Raw genomic sequence first — 24522 nt, 5'->3', positions numbered from 1 at the left:
GTGTGTGTGGGGGGGTGGGTGTGTAAAAATCTCTCTAGGGTCATTGTGAGAAACAGTAGAGGGCTGAGAGTAGAAAGAGGGAAACTTAGGAAGCTTCTACAGTCACTTTGGGGAGAGACTGACTGACTAAAGATGCTCAGGGCAGGAGAGCAGGGGTGGGATGCGGGGAGGGAGTTAATGAAAGCATTTGTGAAACTGATCAGACACGTTTTGTTTTAGTTATTGCTGCTTTGTTTTGTTTTTACCAGAAAGAGATCCTATTGGTAGAAAATTAGGATGTGACCAGAGGAAAGATGGGGAACACAGGCAGGTTTGAGGGAGAGAAGGAACATTAGAGAACAGGAATGAGTGTTTGGATTTTTGTGTATGTGTGTTCACTTGGGTATACATGTGTGAGAAGAAAATTAGTCGGACTCTAATTAAAAAGGGAGTCATGTTGGGGGATACTGGTTAGTAGTGGGACAATACTGGTTAGTAGTAGGGCATGGTGATGTCCCACAAAAGAGATGCTGGGGAGCCACACCCTGGTATCGAGAGTGACAGGGCTCTGAAAACTATCAAGTGCATATGCTTCTTTGTCTAGTAAAGAAGGAAGCTAGGAAAGGGGTTTCTGAAACTGGGGAGTAATCATTAAACTGGGATTTTAAAGAACATGTGGAGATGAGACATCTTAGCTGGGAAGGTGGTGAGTATCTGTGGGTACATTGGTATATTCTGTGGAAGGCTGGGGGTGATAAGGAGGAATAAGCTAGAAGATTTTCCTCGAGGAACAAACTATTTGTGTAGGGCAAAAAGAAAAGAGGCACACCATTCTGTTCACCGAAAAGCATTCCTAGAGAACCCAAGGGATCATGTGTACATGCGTGTATCTGTACATACTCGGAAAACACACACCAGTCTCCTTTCATGCTAAATTTTTATTCAATGTTATGCAACTGCATAAGTATAAATATTTGTTCAATATACAACAATTATGACATTCATGGGGTATTTCTCAGAGAAAATAAGACTGCAAACACTTTATTGCACAGATCCTAACAAACTGAAGCTGGTAAGTCTACAGCTGGGAGCGCTACCGAGGGGCACGTCTTACAACCACACGGAGACTGACCAAAGAGAACACGGGAGAAATTCTACCAGCTGGTTGGGGGAGAGTTCACAACAACAAACAGGTATCACATGTAAGCAACCTTAAGTACTCCTTTACTTATCCAAAATGCAAAAACAAATTTGGCAAAATGATAATACACTGTACAAAACATACATAAAAATATCCTTTGTAAACAAGCAGCTAGCTGTGCTTTAAAGAAAACCAGACAGTTAAAAAGCAAAGGCTGTAAACCATGAACTACCTCCTGGACAGACTTGTCCTGATGTCTGAGTGGAGAATGACTGGGCTATTAGATCTGCCAACCAGATCTGCATTATAAGCTTTGAGACCATTTTTTTGAGACCCATTTGAGTTCTTGTAAAAAAATATGTTTGTTCTACAGTTTTATAATGTAGTGATGGAGGGATGGCTGGAACTGTCTGGGGTGGGGAGACAGGGGTGGAGGGAAACTCCTTTTCCTTTCCTTTTTCCATCACCAACTGGCTTTGCAACCAAGGGCAACCACGCAGTTGGTGATGCGATGCCTTTGTTTCTGGAGTGCTTACAACCTCGCTAGGTGATTTACAATCCACAGGGCTGTGCTCACATAAACAATCCTATGGTGTACAGACACCAAGACACCCCCGGAGGGGCCTGGAGCTAGATTCATTAGTCGTTTGTATTTTTTTTTTCCTCTTATAGAACAAAGTCTTGTTATGGATCCCAAACATCTTTTAAAATGTGTCTGCATTGTGTCTTAGTCAGCAAGTGCCATCTTACAATTCAAAACAAAACAAAACCAAAAAAAAACCCACCAAAAACAAAACAAAACAAAACATAAAGACCATCGCAACAACAGAAACAACCCAGAAAAACCCTCAGAGCTAAAATGATCTGACAAGTTCTACATATTTCATGGTATACAAAATTTAAATAAGGCTTAGCAAAAGTAAAAAGGATGCTCACATTCAAGCACCAAATAGCTCCAGTCTCCTTGTTACAAAATGATGCTCTTTATTAATACAGTAATTTTTTTGCATACAAATAAAGAGATTGTGTTATGAAATGCATGGAGCTACTCAATGCATCAGAGATGAATGTGAAACCCAGGAACTTGCTAAAAACAGCAAGCTTCATCTACAACATAAGGCCCCAGCTATGTATTAAAATGTATCTGATGTCCTGATTATTCTTTAATATATATGCTATGATGCCAAATCCACCCCCCCCTCCTTTTCCTCAACAAAAGCAAATTTAAAATCTCTTCCAATGCCTAACGCATATCGCTCCACCTAAGGGCTGGCAGATTTGTGTGCAGCCAGTGATTTTCCTGTTTCCTCACCGGCAGGGCTGGTACAGCACCTGCCATAAACATGTGCTTCTTGGACTCACAGCATAAAGGCCTGAGGGTAAGAGCTTGGAAAGGAGGGAAAGAAAGAAAGAAAGCTGACCTGCAGTGTGTTTATAGTCCCTGTGTGCCCTCCAGTGAAGACCAGACATATAACCCAGAGACAAAAACAATTGCCATTTTGGCCACTTGGACCTGAGGGTCAAAATGTCCCCTATGAGAGCTGTCAAATAGATGCCCAGCTCCCCCTGTCCTGGCCACTCCTAGTGGAGGGGTTCAAATGCAGCAGCTCAGAAATACAGGTAGCCAGATTCAGTACTATCAGAAATCCTGGTTAAATATACACACACAAATAAACTCACCATCCACTGTATTTAGGGCTTCCTTTCATCTTTAACTCTACTTCTACAAATGGAGTCTTAACTATTCTCAAACCACAGACCAAAAACACATAGGATGTGTTCACGCACAGTTCCGGGTGGGTTTCTATTTTCACCCCCGCCCCCAAGACTGACCACTTTCGCTTTATTACTACGTTATGGTTAAGTGGTAAAAACAAGTATGTTCAGTTTAGAAAAGCTTCGGTCAACAAGGTGGTCAGCGGCAAGGTACACACTCTACAACCCGAACCAAACACATTGCTAGGTTATGTACAGAGATTCTCTTCCTCACCCACACACCGCTGGGAAGGCGGGCGTTGTACAAACACTATCTGGCAACAGTTTTACCGGTGACTACTGGGAAGGCATCTGGAAGAAAGTTCCCTTTTTTTTTTGTTTTGTTTTCTGTCGCTCCTCGTCCTCAGTGAGCCTCTGGGCTCTGCTTGGAGGACATTCCCATACAGTGCTGGTTTGTAAGGTGACAAAGACCCAGTCACGGCTATGCTTGGGTTGGGTCTCATAGCCCTGTCACCAGAGCTGCAGGTTAGGAGGCCTTCTTGTAAGGACTGCTCCGCAAGGTCTCCTTGCCCCTTCTCTGCCGAACCACAAAGTCTTTCTCTGAGGAAAGAGGGAGGGGGCGATCTGCGCTTGGGGCGGGGGGTGCTCTGGTCACCTCCCTGCCCACATTCTGTTTCCTGACTGGGGGAGGCTGGGTAAGCTCTCTCCCTTTGGGTTCTCCTGTGGCAGCAGTTACTGACAATGCCCTGTCTCGGTGGCCTGCTGTGCTGGGCACCAGTGGATCCTGCAAATGTGACTCCAGGGCAGAGTTGGAGAGGCGGAAGGAGGGCAGAGAGTCACTCTTTATCATTTGGTTGCGGCCATCTCCTCCAGACTGAAGCTTCTTGTGGTCCCTGCTGCTGGGGGCTGGGAATTCTGAGGTCCCCCCTATAGCCTTGGCAGAGGAGGGGCTGCTGCTGTTGGCTGCAGTGACCTCTCGCACTCCAGGCTGGGCCTCAGGAAAGCTGGCTGAGTAACTCAGAGACTTTTCTGGGGGAGCAGCGGAGCGCAGAGAGCTCTGCACTGTGGCAGAAGGTGACCGTTTCATACCGCTGGGCTTGCCTGTTTCAGCCACTGGCTTCTGGGGACCAGGCCCTTTCCCCTTGGACTCAGAGAAGCCCTTCCCTATGCCCATGGCTGGCCTTTCTGAGCCTTTGAGTCCGGACTCACCATGGTGGACGGAAGGGCTGGCCTCCAGCTTGTAGCCCTCTGGGGCTGGAACATAAAGTGCTTCTGTGCATTTCTTTCCTTCTGCCTTCCTGTCCCCAGGGGTAGCCTGCTGACTTGGGCTTTTGTCTGTCTGTCTGCACAGACTGGGGTAATCTTTCACAGTGGATGGTTTGGGATGCTTTGGAGACAGGCTTTGCTTTTCACCAGCAGTGAGAAGCTTCTGGTCTGTTGCTTCGCTGAGGCCTGGATGTCCTGGTCTGGGTAAATGCTTCTCCTGCATCTCTGGGGGACTCCCTCCATTGGTGGTTTTCAGTGTGGCATCTAGAGGACTCTGTTCAGCGTGGAGTAGGATAGTGACCCTCCCTTCTCCCTGCACAAGCACATCACTTGCTTTGCCCTGGGTGGTCAGGATGGCAGAACTCGTGTCCAATGGGCCCTTGACGCCACCCTTGCCTTCTCTGATGGAACCACCTAGGGGATGAGTGACAGGCTCTTTGCCTTTTGCAGACCCAGCACTTGGCTTCTGTGAGGAGAGGGACCTGTCTTGGTGCTTAGACTTTGAAGGGCTGGGGTCAGGGCCAGGCCGGGACTTATGGCTACTGCAGTCACTGTGCCCGGCACTGGTAGTAGCAGTGACAATGGCAGTGGTGGTGGCTGTAGCAGATCGTGGAGTGTCCTGAAGGCTGGTGCTTGGTTCTGCAGCGGGGGTTTTGGTCCCCATCTCCTTCTTTAAAGTGTGACTTGGAGAACTACTACTATGCTGCCAGGCTGCTGAGTTAGACAGCTCTTTGGTGGATGGGGGTTGTTGAGGACCACTGCCTCCAGACCTTAGCGGGGCCTGTTCCTTCCTGTCTGGCTCTTTGGGAGCCTGTTTCTGCAAAGAGGGGGCAGCGGAGGGCTTTTCGCGCTTCTCACCCTCAATTCCTGGCGGCTGAGGAGGGCACCGGGTAGCAGGAACTTCCTGTTTGGGAACCTCCGGTTTGGGTTCTGGGCCTTTTCTTGCCCGGCCTATCTCCTTTTCATACAGATGTGAAGCCGAGTCCTCCCTGGCCAGGGACTTCACCTCATCTTGGCTATCTTTGTGGTTTGTTTTTGTGCATGCCCATGCTTTCTCTGAAGTCTGGATCTGCTTGGAGAAATCAGGGTGGGTTCTTCCCCCGGAGGAGAGGGGTTTGGAACTGTCACTGGCTTTACCAGTCTCTGCAGGGCACAGCTTCACACAGGGATCTCTGTGTCTATCATCCCTCATGGCAGACAACTCACTTTTCACCTTTGCGGATGGTTCCTTCAGACCTGGCTTCTCCTTTGAGGACACCCCTTCCGGTGGGAGTGGGGCACGTGTACATAGCCTGGGTAGGTCCACATTGTGTAGGGTCTGCCCTGGGCCAGGGAGGACCTTGGTGTCAGTGGAGCGATCTTGGTGTGTGGTGGGACCACCTTCTTTCTGCTGGAGGTTGCTCTCTGTGACAGATGCTGTGCTCCTGGCAGAAGGATGAATAACCTTCTTCTCTTGCTTTGACTTCGGTTCTGGCCCAGGAGCTGTGAGAGAGTCCTGGAGAGCCCGGCTCGGGGGCAGGAACCGAGGCTCCAACAGGTAAGATTTATTCGCTTTTAAGTTGGCTGAGGAAGGCTCTCTCAGGCTGGTGGAGTCTCCTTTTTTCCCACTGCTACCAGGAAGAGCTGGTGGTATCGACAGTCCCATGTTGTTGCCTGGGCTGGGGCTCTGTGCAGGCTCTGGGGAAGGCAACTCTGTTTTGGAGGCATGAGGTCCAGACAGGAGAGCAATATCCAGTGTGCCCTCAATCGGCTTCAGGCATGAAACTGACCTGCCCTCTAGCTTATACTCAGAGGGGCTCTTCCTGACAGGGGACTCGGGAGCAGCTAAGCCTGGTTTCTCTCCTCCATTCTCTACCCGGCCAGCTAAGGCTTTGAGAGGAACAAAGGAAACACCACTCATCTGAGATGTGTGGGTACTGTTGATGAAGGCCCGGTTCTCAGACGCTGGCAGGGTCTCTTGTTGCCCCGCCATGGGCCGCACGGGGTTCCCTGGCAGGCATTCATGGGTGCTAGATGTTATCTTGGGTTTCAGGATGGCACAGTGGCTGTCATCTTTGTCATCCACTGACATTTTCTTTCTGAGGTAATCAATATTGGCCAGCTTGCTGTCTAGTTTCTCACTTCGAAGGAGCTCTTTGGCCTGAGTGGCCTTCTCCGAGTATTCAACCTTTCCAGGAGCAGGCCTGTCAGAGATGGGGCACACACTATCATGGAGGATGCCAGAAGCAGAGGCCCGTTTAAAGTCACCTAGAGATTGGCTGTGGTCCCCTGGTGCCAGGCTGCAAGCTGACCTGTCTGAGGTTACCCCCTCGCTGGCCCTCACACTGGCCTGCTTGTGAAGAGTGTCCTTCAACAGGCTGCTCACAGAAGGTGACTCTGCTGATGTGTTTTCAAAATGACCCGACCGTTCCATCCCCTTGGGGTATACTTTTTTCTCTCTCTCCTCCAGCCTGAAGAGAGCATAGCTTTCTGAATCACCACCAAGGCTGTGAGGTTTCTGGTGGGATTCATATTTCTCCTCTGGTTTCTTTACTACAACCTTGGCCTTCAGCTTGTCTCGGTCCAGGTCATCCACAGACTCCTGTCTGCCCAGTTTCCGGGATACAGGGCGTTTCAAACAGCCTTGTTCCACTGGTCTGGCCCGACTGAGGGATGGTGCATCACAAACATTCTCCTCCAGGCTCTGCAGTGTCACTTCCCGCTGGCACTGTTCCCTCTGCACCTCCTCTTGTGTTACCTCCAGGCTATGCTTTCGGGAGCACAGGAGCTTCTTGTCACTGCCATAGGAGGGTGACAACTTTTCCTCTGACTGCACCCGCTTCAGCAATGGGGAGCGGGGTGGCTCTGCACTCTTTGGCCTCACGATATGTCTGACAATTGTCGGGGGAGAGTGCATCTTGCTAGGAAAGGCCTGCGTGATCTTGGCATTGCCCAGTGAGTGTCCCAACAGTGGGGATGGTGAACGCTGAGGAGAGGTAGGTTGTGGAGTTGGAGAGGGTGTCCTGGCCAGTGGGGAGAGTGGGATGCTGCCCGCTGACTTCCGTCTTCCAGAGCGGTACCGCTGCCCGCTGAGTTTAGGGGCCAGGCCGTGGAGGGTGCTAGGCCGGATGTGCCCTGAACCCGCTGGGGAATTTGGGGCACTTGAACTTGGGGAGCTGCTCTGGGAGGAATTTGTACCTATGGGTGGAAAACACGAGACAGTGAGCAGCCAGATGTCTTTCCATTTCTTCCTATACTTCCATCCCATTCTGGTCTGGGGAAGGTCAACTTCTGGTCCCAGAAGTTCAGAGAAGGCTTCTTACACAAGCTTCCCCACAGCCCTCTTAACCCACTCTATTCTGATGGCTAGAATGGCCCCCAGTTGTGTCCTCTCTGTGAGTGCTGTCTGTCATGTGCCATTCAGTCTGCTTTCCTAAGCCCTGCCTGGTTCATACCTTCCTTTCTAGAGCTGACTAGGCTAGAAGATCTACTCACCTGACGGGAAATCTGGGGTAGAGCGATAGCTGGGTGTTGGAGATCGTGGGGACAAGCTGTGAGTTGGGGAACCTGGGAGGCTCTCTCCGGATGACAGGGACCGGTTTAAGCAGGAGAAGCTCCGGCTGGTGTGGAGTAAAGGAGACGGCTGCTTGGCTAGCTTCTTGAAGAGAGATCTCCTCCTAGTGAAGACAAGAGCACATGGCTCAGAACCTTCTTAAAACAATCCTCATGATAGCTAAGTCTTCAGTGCCACCCTGTCACACAGTGACAAGACAGCTGACCTACTAAATGGCAGCATGCCACTTCTGTATGGACAGTTTTCTCATGGCTTAGGAAGCTGACAGTACACATGAAGAATGTCTTAATTCCAAACAGCAAGAAACAGTAAGAAAGTTATAAAATATTAAAACGCTACTTCTGAGTACGTTTATGCCTTGTATGTATTGATGTGACTTAAGCCAAAGATAAGACTTTTCTTCCAACGAGTTCTGCCTTGGGTATAGATTTACTTTATGGTAACAGGTGTGGGGCAGAGGCTTTTATTTGTAGGGGGCTGATTGCTGTGCTTGTCGTCCACTGTGGACTTTTAAATATGCCCCACGCAATGTGTACTGTGTGTTTACATGGGAAGCACAGAGCAAGGTGAAGCCGAGGCCATTGTATCAGTGGGCAGCAGATACAAATGCACACTCATGTTAAAAGAATTCATGATAAGAAAAACAATGCATGGGTGCCCAAGGCTTCTCAGTGCTGTAGCTGCACACAGTACCTTTACCACAGATGCCTAAGCCAGCCCTGGTAAGCTTACACAGATGGCTGTCATAATACTAAACATTAAAGCACTTTCCTGTGTAACCTGAAGAAACAATGAAAATATAGTGTCCCTTCAAGAGACTCAGAGTGATCTAAGAACTTGTATAAAAGGGGAATAGATACATTTAGGACAAAATGACATGAAGAGCTGGGGAGATGGCTCAGCAGTGAAGGACACTCATTGGCTGCTCTTTCCGAGGACCCAGGTTTGATTCCCAGCAACTACATGGTGGATCACAACCATCTCTAACTTCAGTTTCAGGGAACCTGCCACTTTCTTCTGGTCTCTGTGGGAACCAGACAAGCATATGGTGCATCGACATACCTGCAGGCAGACCCCCCATACACATAAAAAGAAGCCAGATGGCTCTGTAAGCCCATGAAGAAGTGCTCTGCTTTCTTCTAAGTCTGCAGAATGACCACCTTCTATTGCTGTACCAGATTCTACTTCCGTCTTTGAAGTGTACATAACCCTCTATAACTCATATGGGTACATGGTTATTTTAGACTTTCCAGGCTTGGGGCTTATCTGTTGTTATCCAACCATGAAAAACGAGAAACTGAGTCAGGAAGTGCAGGTCTGTAATCCCGGCACATTGAAGCTGGAGGATCTTAAGTTCAAGGTCTGTTGACACTATAAAATTAATTTAAACAAAACTACCAGGAGAATTTAAGCCCACCCTGGGAAACTGGGACTCCGTCTCAAATCAAAACAATAGCAAAGTAAAAGGAAAGCCAAAGACATTGCTCGGTGGTAGAATACTTGCTTATGTGCAAGAGGTCCAGGTGCAATGCCCGGTACTTAAGCCAAATAAAAGAACCTCAACATCACCATAAAATTAGAATTAAACTCATAAAATCACCTCTACCTTCTAATACCATACTCCACCTGACCCCCACCAATCTGGCTACGTAAGTGGCTCCTGTAGGGTTCTCTACCTCAGATGGGCTCTATTATGTTTTCCTGCTTAGGAGTTAATAAAGAACTTTTATTCGATCACTTCTTTTATATTTCTATCCAAACTCAGAATGAAGAGACTCAGGCTCAGGTGAACAGAGGATCCAGACTACTGTAGCTCAAAGGAGCCATGCCTAGACTGGAAAGAAACACCCCTTCCCAGGGCCAGGCTCACACATGTTTCAGTCTGCACATAGAACTTTCGGTGCTTCCTCGTCTGCTAATGTGCACCCCCTCACTAGATTTCAGTCATGCAGAGCCTTTTATTTCCAGGCTTATTTGAAAGGCTTAAATATGTGGGTATTTTTTTTGTTATTGTTTCTTTTGATATATGATATTAAAAAACAGACACAAAAAAGACTTCCTTAATTACATACAGGACATTTTATTTTAAGTGCAGATTTCTTCTGGAAAATGTCCCGATGGTTAAGTGTGTCAAATCCAATTCTCCTGATTTGATATCTAAAGGCTTAAACAAATACAACAGCAACAACACCACAAGGAGAAAGGAAATACAGAGGAGCTGCTGAGATGGTTCAGCAGGTAAAGGCACTTTTAACGGGAGTGTGACCACCTGAGGTCAGTCCCCTGAGCTAAGGTTGAAAGAGAGAACCAGCTCCCAAGGCTATCTCTGATCTCTGATGCACTGTGGCATGTGTGGACCTACACATAAACACAAAACAATAAAACAAAACTTTAAACCAGCACAGGACTTTTCATGGTGCCCACACATGCTAAACAATAAAAACAATGTATATACAGTGAGATAATAACTCTGTCTGCTACACATGCAATGCCATTGAACTTGAATGTCTCCTGTGAACTGTGGCATAGCATTTCTCATATATGGTGAAACATATCTTTCTCAGACTATTTGATAAGGAATATATTTTACTCAACACAGGTGGATACCAACTTTTCAAAGAAGGCCAACCCAACTTACCTTTCTAGACTTTCCTTCTTCTTGGACTTCTTGCTTCGTCTCACCATCCGGCCCTTGTAACTGTTTCTCCTGGCTGGCCCCGTTTTGATTGATGTGTTTTCAAATGGGGTAGTGGTGATTGAAACCTTATTCCCACTCTATTAATAATAATAAAAAAAGTTGAGGTGGTGTTAAAAAGAAACGCTGTGAAGATGCAAGGTCAGAACTAAGATTCAAAGACACATAAAAAGATAGGTTCATCATGTAAAGGTACCCCCTGCTGCTAAATGATGCTGGACCAATGAGGTCCTGCCAATCCAAATGGGGAGAAGATGAAGCAACAAGTCTCTTCAGTGAGGTGGGAGTCCACATATTGGAGTCAAACCCAAGATCAGTAGGACTGCTTGCCCTACGCTGCTTCTCATGACTGTACTAGCTCCCAGCAGGACCCCGCCATCTCCTAGAGCTCAGCAGAGGAGTAAATGAGAGTTTGCAAAGCCTTTAGCACCAAGTGTGACACATGGAAAGGACTCTATAAATAACAGCTATCTTCATCCATATGTATTATATATGAATGTGCCCAGGAACTGTCTGGTCTGGCCTGATGTATTTTCCTTCTTTCTCTGTTTCATGTTTTTCTTTGACCTAGAAATCATAGGGTGACAGAACCGAATGAGACTTTTATTTGTAATGATGTTAGAAGGTTCCTCTCTTATTGTCATAAAACCTGTCACCTTGCAGAGCTGGGAAGTTATGTGCCAGCCCACGGGGAAAGCTCGCTAACCAGGTCATGCACAGCAACAATTCCCGGTGGACTTCTGAGTCCTTTCACTTCACCTTGGGCGGTTACTAGGCAGGTCCTAGAAATGAAGGTGAGTAGCAGGCAGGCCTAGGGGTGCCGGGTCAGGTGGGCAGATTGGTACCTACAAGCTCTTCTCACATGTCATAATAGCCAGGGAGTAAATACAGTCTTTCAAAGTCAGAGGTGGCTATGATAAACTTAAAAGGAGAAGTAGCCCAAGAACAAGGGCTTTTTTAAAGCGCCAGAATGATTTCCTAGACACTAAGTTCTAAGCCAATATGAAAGATAACAGTTGTGGGAACGGAGACTGGGAAAACAGACCTCTGCTTGGTTGATATCTACCTTCTTTCCCCTGATGGGGAAGGATCTTATGCTATTATAAGAAAAAAAAAAAAAAAAAAAAAAAAAAAGGTAAAGCATAAGTAAAAGAAAAATCATTGAAATCTCTACTCAGCTACAACTGATGATATTTCAATCTGTTTCCTGCTGGGTTTTAATTGTTTCTGAGGAGGAAGCGTGAGGATCAGACTGAGGGCCTCGGCGCATGCTAAGCAAACCCTGGCATTAAATTACAAAGCTATATCATCCCTAGAGCATACTAGTCTTTCTTTGAGCATGTATAAATATATGCAAATCTTATCAACAATTTTAACGTCCTATCCGTGGCTCTCTATTATCCATCTTACATGTCTGAAAACATCTCACCAAAGATTCTCTAAGGACATGCTTTGTCTTGGTTGCCTACTGGTGTCTCCCCACTATTATTCTTTTCTGAGTTTCAGTTCTATGAGTTGATGGTTCATTAGTTATTTATATTTCTTTAGGGCAGTGGTTTTCAACCTTTCCAAGGCTGTGACTCTTTGATACAGTTATGGTGATCCTTAAGCACAAAATTATTTCACTGCTACTTCAAAACTATAATTTTGCTACCCTTAGGAACTCTAATGTAAACATGTGATTACATGTTTACATTATCTAGTTTGTTTACATGTGATCACATGTTTACATTATCTAGTTTGCAAACCCCAGAGGGTTATGCCCCACAGGTTGACCACCTTCAGGGAGCTCTTCTGTTCATGTTTTACCTCTGGCTTATTATTGAAAAGACATAGTGTTTTATTAGTGCCTTCATAGGTCTTCACATAGCATTTTAGAAGTATAATCTCCCACCTAATAATAGATAGGCAGAAAATATTTTGGGTAGATGGGGTCTGAATTCCAACAGAAAGATATGTTGTGTGTCTTACATGTAGACACAGAACTTTAAAACGTTTACACTTACTTCAATGGGAGAGGTTGGTTTATTTTTCACCAAATGGAAAATTCACTATTGAAGATTCTTGGAAGGAGATCTTCATAAATTGAATGAACCCATGATGATACAATGACATTATAACCATGTCCCTTGTCCCCTGTGATAGATGCAAAGGGGCAACAGGCAGCTGGGACTCACCTTTCATGGGTGTTCTTTTCCACTTCCCTATACTGAGTACACACACACACCTCCGTATGATCACTAGGGCTGACTTATCCCATGAGCCACTGGGGCCTGTATTCAAATGCATCTCAACACACCCCCCATTTTTTTTTTTAAGTACAGTCTAAGACAGTAGATCAGGCTGGCCCAGAACTCACAAGGTAGCCCCACATTGGCCTCAAACTTGTGTCAGTCCTTCCTCATCAGGCACTTGGGGGCTAGAATTATGGTTATGTCCCATCACACCTGGCTCAGACTTTCATATCTTTGTAGGAGGCTAACAATGCCACCTGGTGTTTTAAAAATACAATTTAGTTTTAAAGCCATTTCCATGTATAATATTTATTCTTATAATCTGATCCGAGGGTTGGGTCACTACTAAGGTGAGAAAGAACTGTCACTGTCAGACTATAGATAATGATAACAGTTTCAAGGACCCTGAGATTCTCGTTCTCAGAGAACAAGATGGGAAATGGAACCATCAAAGCCTGGCTACTCTGTCCTTCATCCCCTAGTGCTCCTCCTTCATAACTTGATCCACACGATTGGATTGTCAGCTGCTTGGTCCCCTCTATCTCTCTAGTGTTTGGCTTGTGTTCATCACAGTGGTGGTCAGCAAACCATCATGGGCTATGTGGAGCATGCTCGGAGAATTAGATCACTGAGAAATGAAGGAGGCATACGCATGATAAAATTGTATACGATAAATAGAGTACAATTAATGAGTTTCTCACTAGAAAACAGAGAGGAGCAGGGCCCGCTGACTCAGCACATCGAGAGGCTCCGTCTGAATAAATGCCTCCTTCAACAAAAGCTAAACCTACTTGTTTCTACCTATGACTTTTCAAAAAGCAATTTGTTGGAATGATATACATACACCAAAGGCAGCTCCTGTAATAGAAATGTACAAGATGCATCGTGCAAATATTAATCAGAAACATTGGTAGAAACAGTAGATTAAAAAATATTGGGTGCTATTTGCGAAGCCTGCCACCTAGTGGCTCCACCTAGCTACAGCATGAGCTACAAGGAACCTGAGGCAAGAGAACTCAGAGAAATTCTGTGAGAGCTGTTTTGAAAAACAACAGCAACCACAACAGAACGAGGCAGGCAGACTGCTAGATGTCTGGTTAATTACTTCAAGTCTTTCCATGATTAGTGCACAGTGGGAGGGAAGGAATTTTAAGTGGGCTGAACTGAGTACCTTCAAGGTCTCAGTCTGGGTTTGTCAGTTTATTATTTGGCCTTAGGTAACTGAGGACCACTGTTTCTGTCCGATCTTCTTTGTAAAGCTCTGTTGGGGTAGGATGTCTTTCTTCTGGTAGCCCTTGTGATGTGGCCTGACTCTCATCCTCCACCCCAGCTCCAGTCTGCTTGCACACCTTACTCCAACACAAACCAAGGCTTCAACCTACGAGGCTCACTGTGTACTTCACAACACCTGAGACCCACCTCACATATGCACTTCTATTCATGTTGCTGGGGCTATCCAAATCTACTTTCCCGTGTACTAACTCTGCAACTGTCTTTTAAGGCCTGCACAGATTAACCCCCTGTTCTCTTAAGCTTATTTGGTGCCTGCTGGTAGTCTTTCCTTCTTTGGAACTTCTGTCACGTTTACAGTCTGTTTTTTATGTTTAGCACTTTGATTATAGCCTGGTGTTGCTAGGCCTTCCTGCTGTGAGCATTAGACTAGAGGTACTGGTAATTAGATACACGTGGTGAAGGAGTGTGCAGTAGGCATTGAAAGCACAGCCTCTGACTCACACTGGGTTGAAATCATCGTCCTAGCAGATGGTTGTGGCTGCTTTACTCATGTCTCTCTACTTTGGTTTGTGTGTCTGGAAAATGGGGGCACTTCTATTTATAGCATCTGCCTCAGAGAAGAACTGAGGGTCACATGAATTTGTGTAAAACCCAGCAGAGCCTGGTGGGTGCCAAGTACTCTTGCTTTATTAGCTATATACGTATATGAGTGTTGTGTAGGGTGTGTGTGTGTGTGTGTGTGTGTGTGTGTGTACAAGCGTGTGAGTTCAGAAGACAGCTTTAGCTGGCTATTCTCTTGTGCTGTCTACCTTGTTTCTTGATACACGATCTGGAACTCACCAAGTAGGCTAACCTGGCTGGCCAGCAAAGCCAGACACACTCCTGTCTCTGCTTTCGCAGTGGTGAGACAAGGGCCACTGAATCTAGGTGTCTGCACCCATATGGCTCTAGAGTCGTAGTTCCCCTTCTGTGAGTCATGATCCCTTTGGAGGTTCACATTATCAGATATCTGCAAATCAGGTATTTACATAAGGATTCATAATAGTAGCACAGTTACAGTTATGGAGTAGCAATGAAATACTTTTATGACAGGGGGCCACCACCACATGAGGAAATGTAATAAAGGGTCACAGCATTAGGAAGGCTGGGGACCATTGTTCTGGAGGATCAAACTCAAGTCTCCATGCTTGCAAGGGAAGTACTTTACCAACCGAACTATAACCTCAACTCCTCATTACCTATTTTCCTGTGTTGTTTTAGATGACTCTTGCTGTATTTAGCCCAAAGCTCTGGAAATACAAGGAAATATGGAAGGATGACAGTCATACCATTTGGTTGTCCCTACCCCGTAATTGAGAGGCTCCCAGAGTTCTTGAAGTTACTGAACCAAGTGCTGGTGAGGCCTAGAGATTCTCTTAAGCACCAAGAATTTAAACAAAGCAATATGGCTGAGTGGAAACTTTCCTAATTGCAGGGGTTAAGCCTGACATGTTATTTGAGCAAGGGCTGAAAATTGGGACATTACAGTCTCCATCCATGATGGAAGGGTACAAGGAAGACCATGAAGCTCTTTTGAAAGATTGATGCTGTCCCATGATCAAGCTCTCCTGGAAAGGAAGGTATGAGAGAGCTGACCATCCACTCATCCCGGGAGTCTACACTGCTGACTGCTGTTGGATCCACCTCCCTGTACCTGTGAGCTGAAGCTTCCACAGCAGGCCTACTTCAATGCTGTAAGGGAAAAGGAGACTACACCTGCAGCAACGGGGTGTACAAAGTGCTCTCGGTGTTCTCAATCCCCAAGACAGATGTATGTAGTTCTCGTGCTTCTACACATGCACACACAGCCCCACTAGTGATCTAACCACTGTTTTCTAAGGATGCCATGAGATGCTGTAAATACTTAGCAAGTATGAAAGACCCAACGTGAAGCTGGCCATGGCGTGTAGAAGCCCACTGCCAACACTGGCCACTTTATACTCCTTGTTCAGGAATTGCTGCTTAAGTTTGGAAGAAAGCTGTATGATCACACAGGTCACCAGGGTGACAATTAAATCCCTTGCATCTTCTTTGTCTTGTTACACTAGTTACTGCTCTTGAGTGCTTCCTTTATGAGTCAGAGGCAGGATCTACTGCCTTAAATGGATGCCAGAGAATTCTATAGCTTCAGAAGGTACCACAGCATGGTCCACCCTATTATGCTTGTACCCTTTCAATGGCCCACAGTGACTGTACCCTGTAATGGAGCTGTAGGTTGTAGGAGGTGATCACAGTCACAAGTCGAGGTAAAAGGTCACACAGAGGGCCAGCTGGTTCTCTCAGACATTTCCAAAAATCTTTCTAGGGGGAGGAGACCTACATCCACAGTCTCACAGAAGCAAGAAGAGAGGTTTAAAAATCCAGAATCATGGTAAGATACAACGTAAATTTAGCTTATTTTTTTCTCCTTCCATAAACATCTATATACTATGAAAAAAATACAGGCTGAGGCAGGAGCTATGTTGCATATAAAACACTACTATTATGAAGAGTACAATATATATTTCTATATTGATGTATACATTTATATCTAATATAATATATTAGATATTGTGTACATATATATGTATAACTAACTAGCACAGATATAAAAAGATGCATATATACATGTATATACATGATATACATAATATATGTCTACAATTTAATATATACATATATATGTATATAAGTTATTTATTTATATCTGTGCTGGTTAGTTAAAATTTTTAATCAATTTGACACAAACTAGGGTAATTTAGGAAGAGAAACCCTAAATTAAGAAACTGCTCCTCATCTGACTGTCCCGTGGGAGGTTGTCTTGAGTTTTCATCGATGTTGGAGGGCAGAGCCTAGTGGTGACTGTGCCACCCATGGGCAGATGGTCTTGGGGCATATGGGAATAAAGACTGAGGAAGCAGTGTTCCTCCATGGCCTCTGTTTCAGTCCCTGCTTCCAGGCTCCAGCCCTTACATCTCCTCATGATGGACTGACTATACGTTCTAAGACAGAATAGAACTTTCCATCCCCAAGTAGCTTTGGGCCGCAGTCTTTACCATAGCAACAGGAAGCAAGCTAAGGTAATTAGCATTTATAACATATAGTTCCTTTAGCTTGCCAGGCGGTGGTGGCGCACGCCTTTAATCCTAGCACTCTGGGAGGCAGAGGCAGGGGAATCTCTTCAGTTTGAGGCCAGCCTGATCTACAGGGTTAGTTCTAGGACAGCCAAGGTTATACAGAAAAACAAACAAGCAAAAATTTGCTTGAGAAATACCACTGATCTAAGATACCAGTAGGATGGCTGGCAACTGAGAGAATTATTCTCCAGCTCCAAAGGTTACATACAGTGAACTCCTAGGTAGGGCTAAGGGACTTTGGAGATCATGACTTTCTTTGTCCACTGTTCTCCTCAACAGTCCCCACAAAACTGAAAGACACAGCAGACAAACTCTCCACAAGTCATTCCAGGCTCTCATCCATTACAGACTGTGGGTGAAGTGGCTATTGAGACTTGACAGTCTGTGTTCTTTCTTGATGTCTGTCCTAGGTGGTCTAAGATAGTTGCAGGTGACTTTCACAGCCCAGGAATCTCAAAACACAGCAGTTCTGCCTAGCCTCCCATCTCTAGGATGCTTAAACGGGAATGTTATCCCTCCCTAGTTAGACAGAACTCACAAAGGAAGGATTGCTGTGGAGAACTAAGTTCTCAAACCCTGACGTCGCTGTGTGATCTGTCTTCCTGTTGTGAGACTGGGATATACAGGAGAATGCTGTGATTCATTTTAACTCTATAAACTCGCTGAGAGTATAGCCTAAACCGAAGGCTAATTTTTAATTAATACGAGTTAATGAGGAGGAATAACTTTCTATCTACTAGCTCACCCTGGACCTTAGAATGCAGAGACTATTGATTTGGGACCCTTAGATCCTAAGCCCTTTGAAAACTGGTCCTTGGATGAGCCTGGGGTGGGGGAGGAAGGGAGGGAAGACAGGTATTTAAATGCACCTGTGTTGGAAAGACTTGCACACCCAGTCTTCTGCCAGTGCCTTCAAATTCCTTATTTTCTTTTAAGTTCCACGTTACTGTCACTCCCCTGGCATGCCGCTCCCTACTTAGAATGTTCTCTCTAGAAGCACAGTGTTCCTTCTGTGCTTCAGCCTGGGAAAATTAAGTTTTTTTTTTTTTTTTTTTTTTTTTCCTCATATACATGTCCTGTACTCTCCAAGAGCAAAGAACATCCCTTAGTCCCTGTATCAACAATATTTATGAGGTCTCAAATGTTATTTAATCCATGCATAGGGGCTTACGGTTGTACACATTTATCCTGTGTCTCCCTAATGATGTTTTTTGTTGTTGTTGATGATGCTGAAATCTCTCTAGCTGGTCACAAAATAAGAGGTAATCTAAAAATTGTGTAAGGATAGACTGTGATTCTCACCCCAGACAAAGCAGGCTTTTTCCTAAGAAAAATTTAAAACCCAATTCAAGTTCAGCTATCTTTGTATCTTCGACTTTATATTCTGGGGTTGGGTTAGCACGAGGCAAATCAAGAATCACAAAGGCTTGCCTGAGAGGATAAATGTGCAGCGCTCCCCATTTATGTCCCTGCTCTCTGGGGTTTGGTGCCACAGGCTCCATTTGATGCTCCTTTTAAGTAGGAAGTGATCCCCCATGGAAATTTAACTTAGGCATATGAAGGAGAGGGAGGGAGAGGAGCCATGAAACTGCTAGGACCATTCTTCCACTAACCATTTAGGGCACATGTAAATATATCTAAAGTTCCATCTTTCAAAGGAGTGCCAACTCCTAGAACCTTTACACCTGCCTTCATAGTTACACTGTACTTTGTCTCCTCCTATACTAGAATAACATCTACTGACGTTCACCCTTAGGACTGGTGAGTCCCAAATGGATTCTACTACGTGAGGCATATAAAAAAAAGAGAGTTCATGTTCTGTAGGATGGTTGTGAGAAGCAGAAGTAGTTAGAGTGTAGGTTCAAGGACACCTTCTCACAGCATGAAACCAGAGAGGTCATAATTGCTTTGCTTTCCATCAGACTTCTGACCACTCCATTCCTTCCAGTGGTGGGCCTTGTGGGGAGCCGACAGAAGGCGGCTATCATGCTTGTAGCCATCTTGAGCCATACACCCTGACAAGAGACTTGTTTACAACAGCCTACAACAGCTGAGCACACTCTGATAGCATCTTGTTTTAGATACCCAGGATCTTTCCTTGGGTGTGTGAGACTTAAAGGTGTGTGACTTAAGGGCGTGACTTAGAGATCAGATTTAGAGACAAGACCTAAGGGCATGACTTAAAGGCATGACTTAAAGGCCTGGCTTAGAAGTGAGACATAAAAGACATTTAAGTATTAGGCACTTGAGACAGGCACCTAGGGATTAGGCACTTAGCACTTGGAGAAAGAACTTGGAACTGGGAAAGAGACTAGCAACTAGAACTAGGAACTCAGGACTTGGAGAGAAGAAGAAACTGAAGAACAAACGGGATTGAATCACTCTGTCTGGTCTCCATTCTTCGAGTCCTCACTCTCTCTCTTGCTGAACCCCGACCTGTGGACTGGAGCAGCTTGGGGCAGTGCAGGCTCTAACAATTTAGCCCCCAAGGCTTTTGGCAGTGCAGGTTCCAATATTGATAGAGCGGTCCCCGACATTTTGGCCCCCAAGTGTGGGGCAGCTCGGGCCACAACAGGGCCTGACTATGGAGCCAGGCACACCACAGAGAAGCTGACTTCACGGCTGACTCCCTTTGCATGGCCAGGACACAGGAAGACAGTACCTTTAGCAGGAGCTCGATAACTTCTGTGTGGACCAGTCCATGCACCGGCTCTCCATTGATGTGTGTGATCAGGTCCCCAGCCTTCAGTCCTGCCTGGTACGCGGGACTTCCTTCTTCTACGTTCTGTAGTCCAAGGGGAGAGTACATATTCATAAACCAATAAATTACAACCCAGATGCCTACTGTTTCTTCTGTCAGGATATTTGGAGTCACGTTGGGAATGATCCTAAGCTCCTAATACGGACTGAAAAAGGTATGGCTTCTTTTCTAATATTGTTCTAAAACAGGAGAATTTCCATGTTTTCTTAAATAAAAAAAAAAAAAAATCAAGTGAGCGAGAATGTAATTTTTGAAAAGCAAGAAAAAAAAGTGCAAAGGATAGGGGCTGGAGAGCTGCCTCCACAGTTCTCTTACAGAGGATCTGAACTCAGTTCCCAGAACCCATGCTAGGTAGTTCACGATTGTCTCTTACCTCCAGCTCGGGGTTAAATAGGACCTCTGGCCTATTGTACTCAGATATACACATAACTGAAAATTTATATATATACTTAAAGGACAATATAGGGATACAAAGAAGGTGGTCTTTATGTTCACCAGATTGGTACATAAGAATGGGCGAGCAATTATTTAACCTGGGCAGAGTTAGAAAAAATGACTAATGTGGGTTATACCCAATTCAGCCACAGAAATAGAGACAAAGACATGAAAAGGGAAATAAAATGGGTCCCAAGTGCCACAGAAACAGAAAACACATCAGGATCAAACTATGCTTCAGTTAGCAGGCATATACTCCAGGCTACTTGGAAAGGAAAGCGGACAAGAAAGACGCTCTGTTCTTACCCAGACAATATGGTGCACCGTGTAGATGTCACTGTCTCCCACATACACACGGATGGCTCGGATAGTAAATCCATAGTTCTTTCCTGAACTGTGGATCACGATGGGCTGATGGGGACTGGCAGATGCTGCAGAAGAATCTCGGCTGGGAGAGGAATCCCTCGAAGAAGAAGGGTCTGAAGACAGGGAGTGTGGGGACATTGGACTTCCCAATGGAGATACAGCAAACATATCTGCAACAAAGAAGCTAGCATCAAAGTGGATCTGGGACACAGCCACTATTCCCATGGGGAGCCCCACCAGAACCAGGAAAACAAAGAATAGTCATAAACAAGTCCCTTGGTTTCTATCAGCAAAATGAGAACTAATGCAGAAAATGCTTTTATTGAACTGGTATGGATGCAAAACTCAAGCCTGACGAGGGGATATCAGAAGTGCTTCAGGTTTAACTAATGTTTCAGTCAATACTCTAAAATCAAGATTTTTTTAGCTTTGATACCCAAAGATGTTTCTGGTTATGATGTCTTTAAATTATTTCAGTGAAATAAGTAGTTTATAGATGCCTGTGTTTATAGTGTATCTTTCTAAGGGCAGACTGAGTGTATAATGAGAAATACTCTTCTCCAAATTGTGTACTAAACAATTTAACATGACTCTCCAATCACATAAGGCCAGGGAAACAATGACCAAGTACCAGCTGCTTTTTGTAACATTACTGAGCTAGAACATATTAACTGTTTCAATTGAGAAACTTAACTATGAAAAAGGACTACTGTTACAGCTACTCCTCTTCACACAGAAGCTTCAAAGAACAATGTTTCTTCAAGGGTAAGGAAGGTCAGATACACATGTTAAGAGCAAATCAGCTCACATCCCCAAATACCATTCTCTACTCTGTTGCAAAAGCAAACATTTGTATTCCCTGGGGCTTGGAAGCTGAAACCTAACCACTAAGGTAACAATATTCAAAGAAGTATTTGGAAAATAATTAGACTATGAGGGTTCTGCCTCTGGTGATAGGGTTACTGTTTCTGGAACCTTTAAGACATGCTGTCTATGTGAAACAAGACATTGTATCTGCTAAGGCCTTTATTATGGGCATCTCAGCCAAGAACAACAGATCTACTGTTTGTAACTTATTTGAGTGTTATTGCAGACAGAGCCAAACCATGAAGTGTGTGTGTGTGTGTGTGTGTTCCAAGGAACAAGGCAACAAGGTGCCCGGTAATACTGGAGACTCACAAGGGCATAGCAAGACCCAGTGTGGTCACTGTAAAGTAAAAGTATCTATACTGCATGTGTTCTAAGTCTTCTGTTGCCCAAACAAGAGGAAAGCTAAGTGTATCACTGCAAGTGTTCTTTTACTTTGAGTCCATGTGCCACATTGACTCACTTTTCTGTCTAATCCAAAGGCCAGGTAAAAAAGAGATCACTGGTGCATGGAGACCTTCATGACATGTGAATGGAAGACAAGACAGATGCTTAAGATTCAAACTGTGGGAAGGACAGGATTCTCGTTCTTAACCACTCAGTGGGTCTCCCTTTCTTCTACAAATGGTGTAACTCTCCCTTTTTTTCCACAGTGCAGGCTACTTTACCTGCTTGTACAGATGGACTAGCCCACACTGAACTGATACACATGGGTACTGGGGGCACCGCTGAAGTATGCATGACCATACAGACAACAAAGACAGGAAGTGTATGCTTTATGGAGCTCAATGGGATGTCTCCTAGCAAAGGAACTTACATACTGTGGTATCAGTTTTTTTTGTGTGCATAAATAAAAATGTAAAAAAAATTAAGTAGTCTCTTTGATATGTTATACAATTTGAATTCTTCCCAATACATGTCATCTATAAAATAATTCAATTTCCAGTCCTCCCCCCACCTCTGAATGATATCATGACCACCAGTGTGTATATTTCATCTCTGCCAGGGGAATTACTCCAGACTTACTGATCAGTAGATGCAAACTAAGTTGTAGAAAAACACAGTAATCCCAACAAAACCATAATTAAGTCTGCGTTTTCCAAAAACAGGACAGAGATTAGCAAAGAAAGCGAAGCTCGGTCCTCAAGATTTGGAAAACATCTCATTTCACTACCTCCTGTGAAGACAGTCTCTGCCATCTCCAGAAATGTAAAGCTTACATTCTGTGTGTGTTTCCTCATTAATTAGATGAAGTAAAGCATACCTAGCTTTCCAACACATGGCTGTAAACAGCTCTGTAAAGTACATACACAGTACGTGGTCTACAGAAGAATTATCCCAGGGAGGGAAATTCATTATTTGGCTCGTGGGGAGAAAAGGCTTCAAGACAACAAATGAAACCCGCCTTCATGAGAAAGAAACATTCAAGAGGCTCCTCCCCAGATACAGAATGTGAACTGAGATGGAGATGCACATGCTCTCTGGCTACCCCAGACGTTCTGGAGGGGAAATTCACAGGTGTGTAGGCAGCAGCTCTTGAGATCTGTCCTGGGATCCCACTTGTGATTGTGATTGCCTCATGCAGTTTTGCATTTCAATCAGCATTCCAGATTGGGGGAGGAGGGGAGGAAGCACATGCACAAATCACACAATTTCATGCGAGTTGATGTCTCTCTACCTCCTGGGATCATGAGGGACAGAGCACTGGCCGAGAGGGACTTTGTGACTTTCCCCGAAATTTTCTTTTTCTCTGTGCTTTCTAATCGCTGTCGAGCCATGTGAGAAGTAGGTTCACTGGATGGCTTTGAGGAATTATCTGTACTGTCCACACACTCGCTTCGCCCATTTATCTGATCCAAGTGCTCTGAAAAACTGCCAACTGTACAAAGAAGAAGGAATAAACACATTCGGGAAAAGTTAGGATAGGAGAGGTGGAGGCAGAAAGACAGAGAAAAAGGCGGACAAACTGTGGGAGATACTCCCGTGTGCCTCATCCAAACATCCCAGGATGAATGTGAGAAACCACTGGCTTGAGAGAGATCCTGTGGAGGAGGAAAAGGTGGAGGAGCTACCTTTCCAGGCGTCAGTCTCCTGTGCACAGTCAGGTAAAGTTTCTAATGATTCTGTTCAATCAGGAGACTAACTTCCTATCATCTGTATTTCAGAACCCCCTGAGAATCTCCTCCCCTGGGCCTTCAAGGAGTCCATCTTATAAACCCAATAGCCTCCCCTCGTATTGATACTAGTGATCCATGGATGCTGCTGATCTTTTTGACATGGGGACACCATTTAGGTGTCTGTGTCACTTCCTCCCAAGTTGCTAAGATACCATGGGCCAGCTATGTATCGAAACATCTCTGATTCCTTCCATGTCTGATTTCACTCCAAGCTCTTTGTAAGTTTCAAAGGAAAAGACCCAAGACGTTGCTCAGTAGCAAAGCCCATCTTCCGGGCTTCCAATCTAGACGATGTCACGCGCTGGTCCTCCAAGACATCCTCCTCCACCTTCTCTAAGACACACCTTTGTCAGTTTATTAACCCCTAATGTACAGTGGAGTTGTTTTCATGTTAAAACATTAGGACTTTCGCCTGAGAATAGAAACATGAAGGAGGGTGGTGACATGGAGAGCCACAGAGGCGGAGAGTGAGGGAACTCTCAGGAAGAGAATCATGAGTCCCTCAGAAACATCCTGAGCAGTGAGTCATGCTCCTAATTCCTCTTTACTCACCAAGCTAAATGTCTTCTGGTTTTAAAATCACCAATAAACACTTTATTTTTTCCTGTCCAGATCTCACGAATAGCTTAGATTCCATCCTTTGAGATAAAGCTAGAATTCTATAATTTTATATTCTAAGCGTTCTGCTCATGAAACTCATTAATGTTATTATCAGAGATCTATAGAGCAGGCATGGTATGTAATACCATTGCAAGTAACCTTCTGAATGACTAGCTAGCGCGTCTTCAAATGCTGACCACACAGTACTCTCTGCCTAGGCAAGAGCTGGCCTAAATGAACGTAGTTTGACACACATACCACTTGACCACACAGCCCTTGTCTGGCCCTAGTCTGTGAAGGGGCACACACCCGTTGGGTCTGTCTAAGGGTGTAGACGTGGATAC

The 24522-nt window shown here is 45.0% G+C and overlaps 1 protein-coding gene across 9 annotated transcripts in view; it reads right to left on the bottom strand.

Moving 5' to 3' along the window:
• Positions 1-897: 897 nt before the first annotated feature.
• Positions 898-24522, bottom strand: part of LOC117723774 (microtubule-associated serine/threonine-protein kinase 4) — a 349397-nt gene continuing 325772 nt past the window's right edge. For 6 of the 9 annotated variants that reach the window (XM_076916253.1, XM_076916254.1, XM_076916252.1 and 3 more), the window contains 6 exons: positions 23080-23280; positions 20475-20704; positions 19635-19757; positions 10294-10430; positions 7577-7758; positions 898-7279 (listed from right to left, as the gene is read on the bottom strand). In XM_076916253.1, the coding sequence (XP_076772368.1) occupies positions 3363-7279; positions 7577-7758; positions 10294-10430; positions 19635-19757; positions 20475-20704; positions 23080-23280 (4790 nt within the window). In that variant the 3' untranslated portion in view covers positions 898-3362. The remainder of the gene's footprint in view (positions 7280-7576; positions 7759-10293; positions 10431-19634; positions 19758-20474; positions 20705-23079; positions 23281-24522) is intronic. The other 3 variants (XM_076916258.1, XM_076916257.1, XM_034523329.2) reach the window with 1 other exon arrangement.

This window comes from Arvicanthis niloticus, chromosome 19, assembly GCF_011762505.2.
Source record: "Arvicanthis niloticus isolate mArvNil1 chromosome 19, mArvNil1.pat.X, whole genome shotgun sequence".
NCBI classification, from domain to species: domain Eukaryota; kingdom Metazoa; phylum Chordata; class Mammalia; order Rodentia; family Muridae; genus Arvicanthis; species Arvicanthis niloticus.
This window is presented reverse-complemented; position numbering and strand designations above follow the sequence as displayed.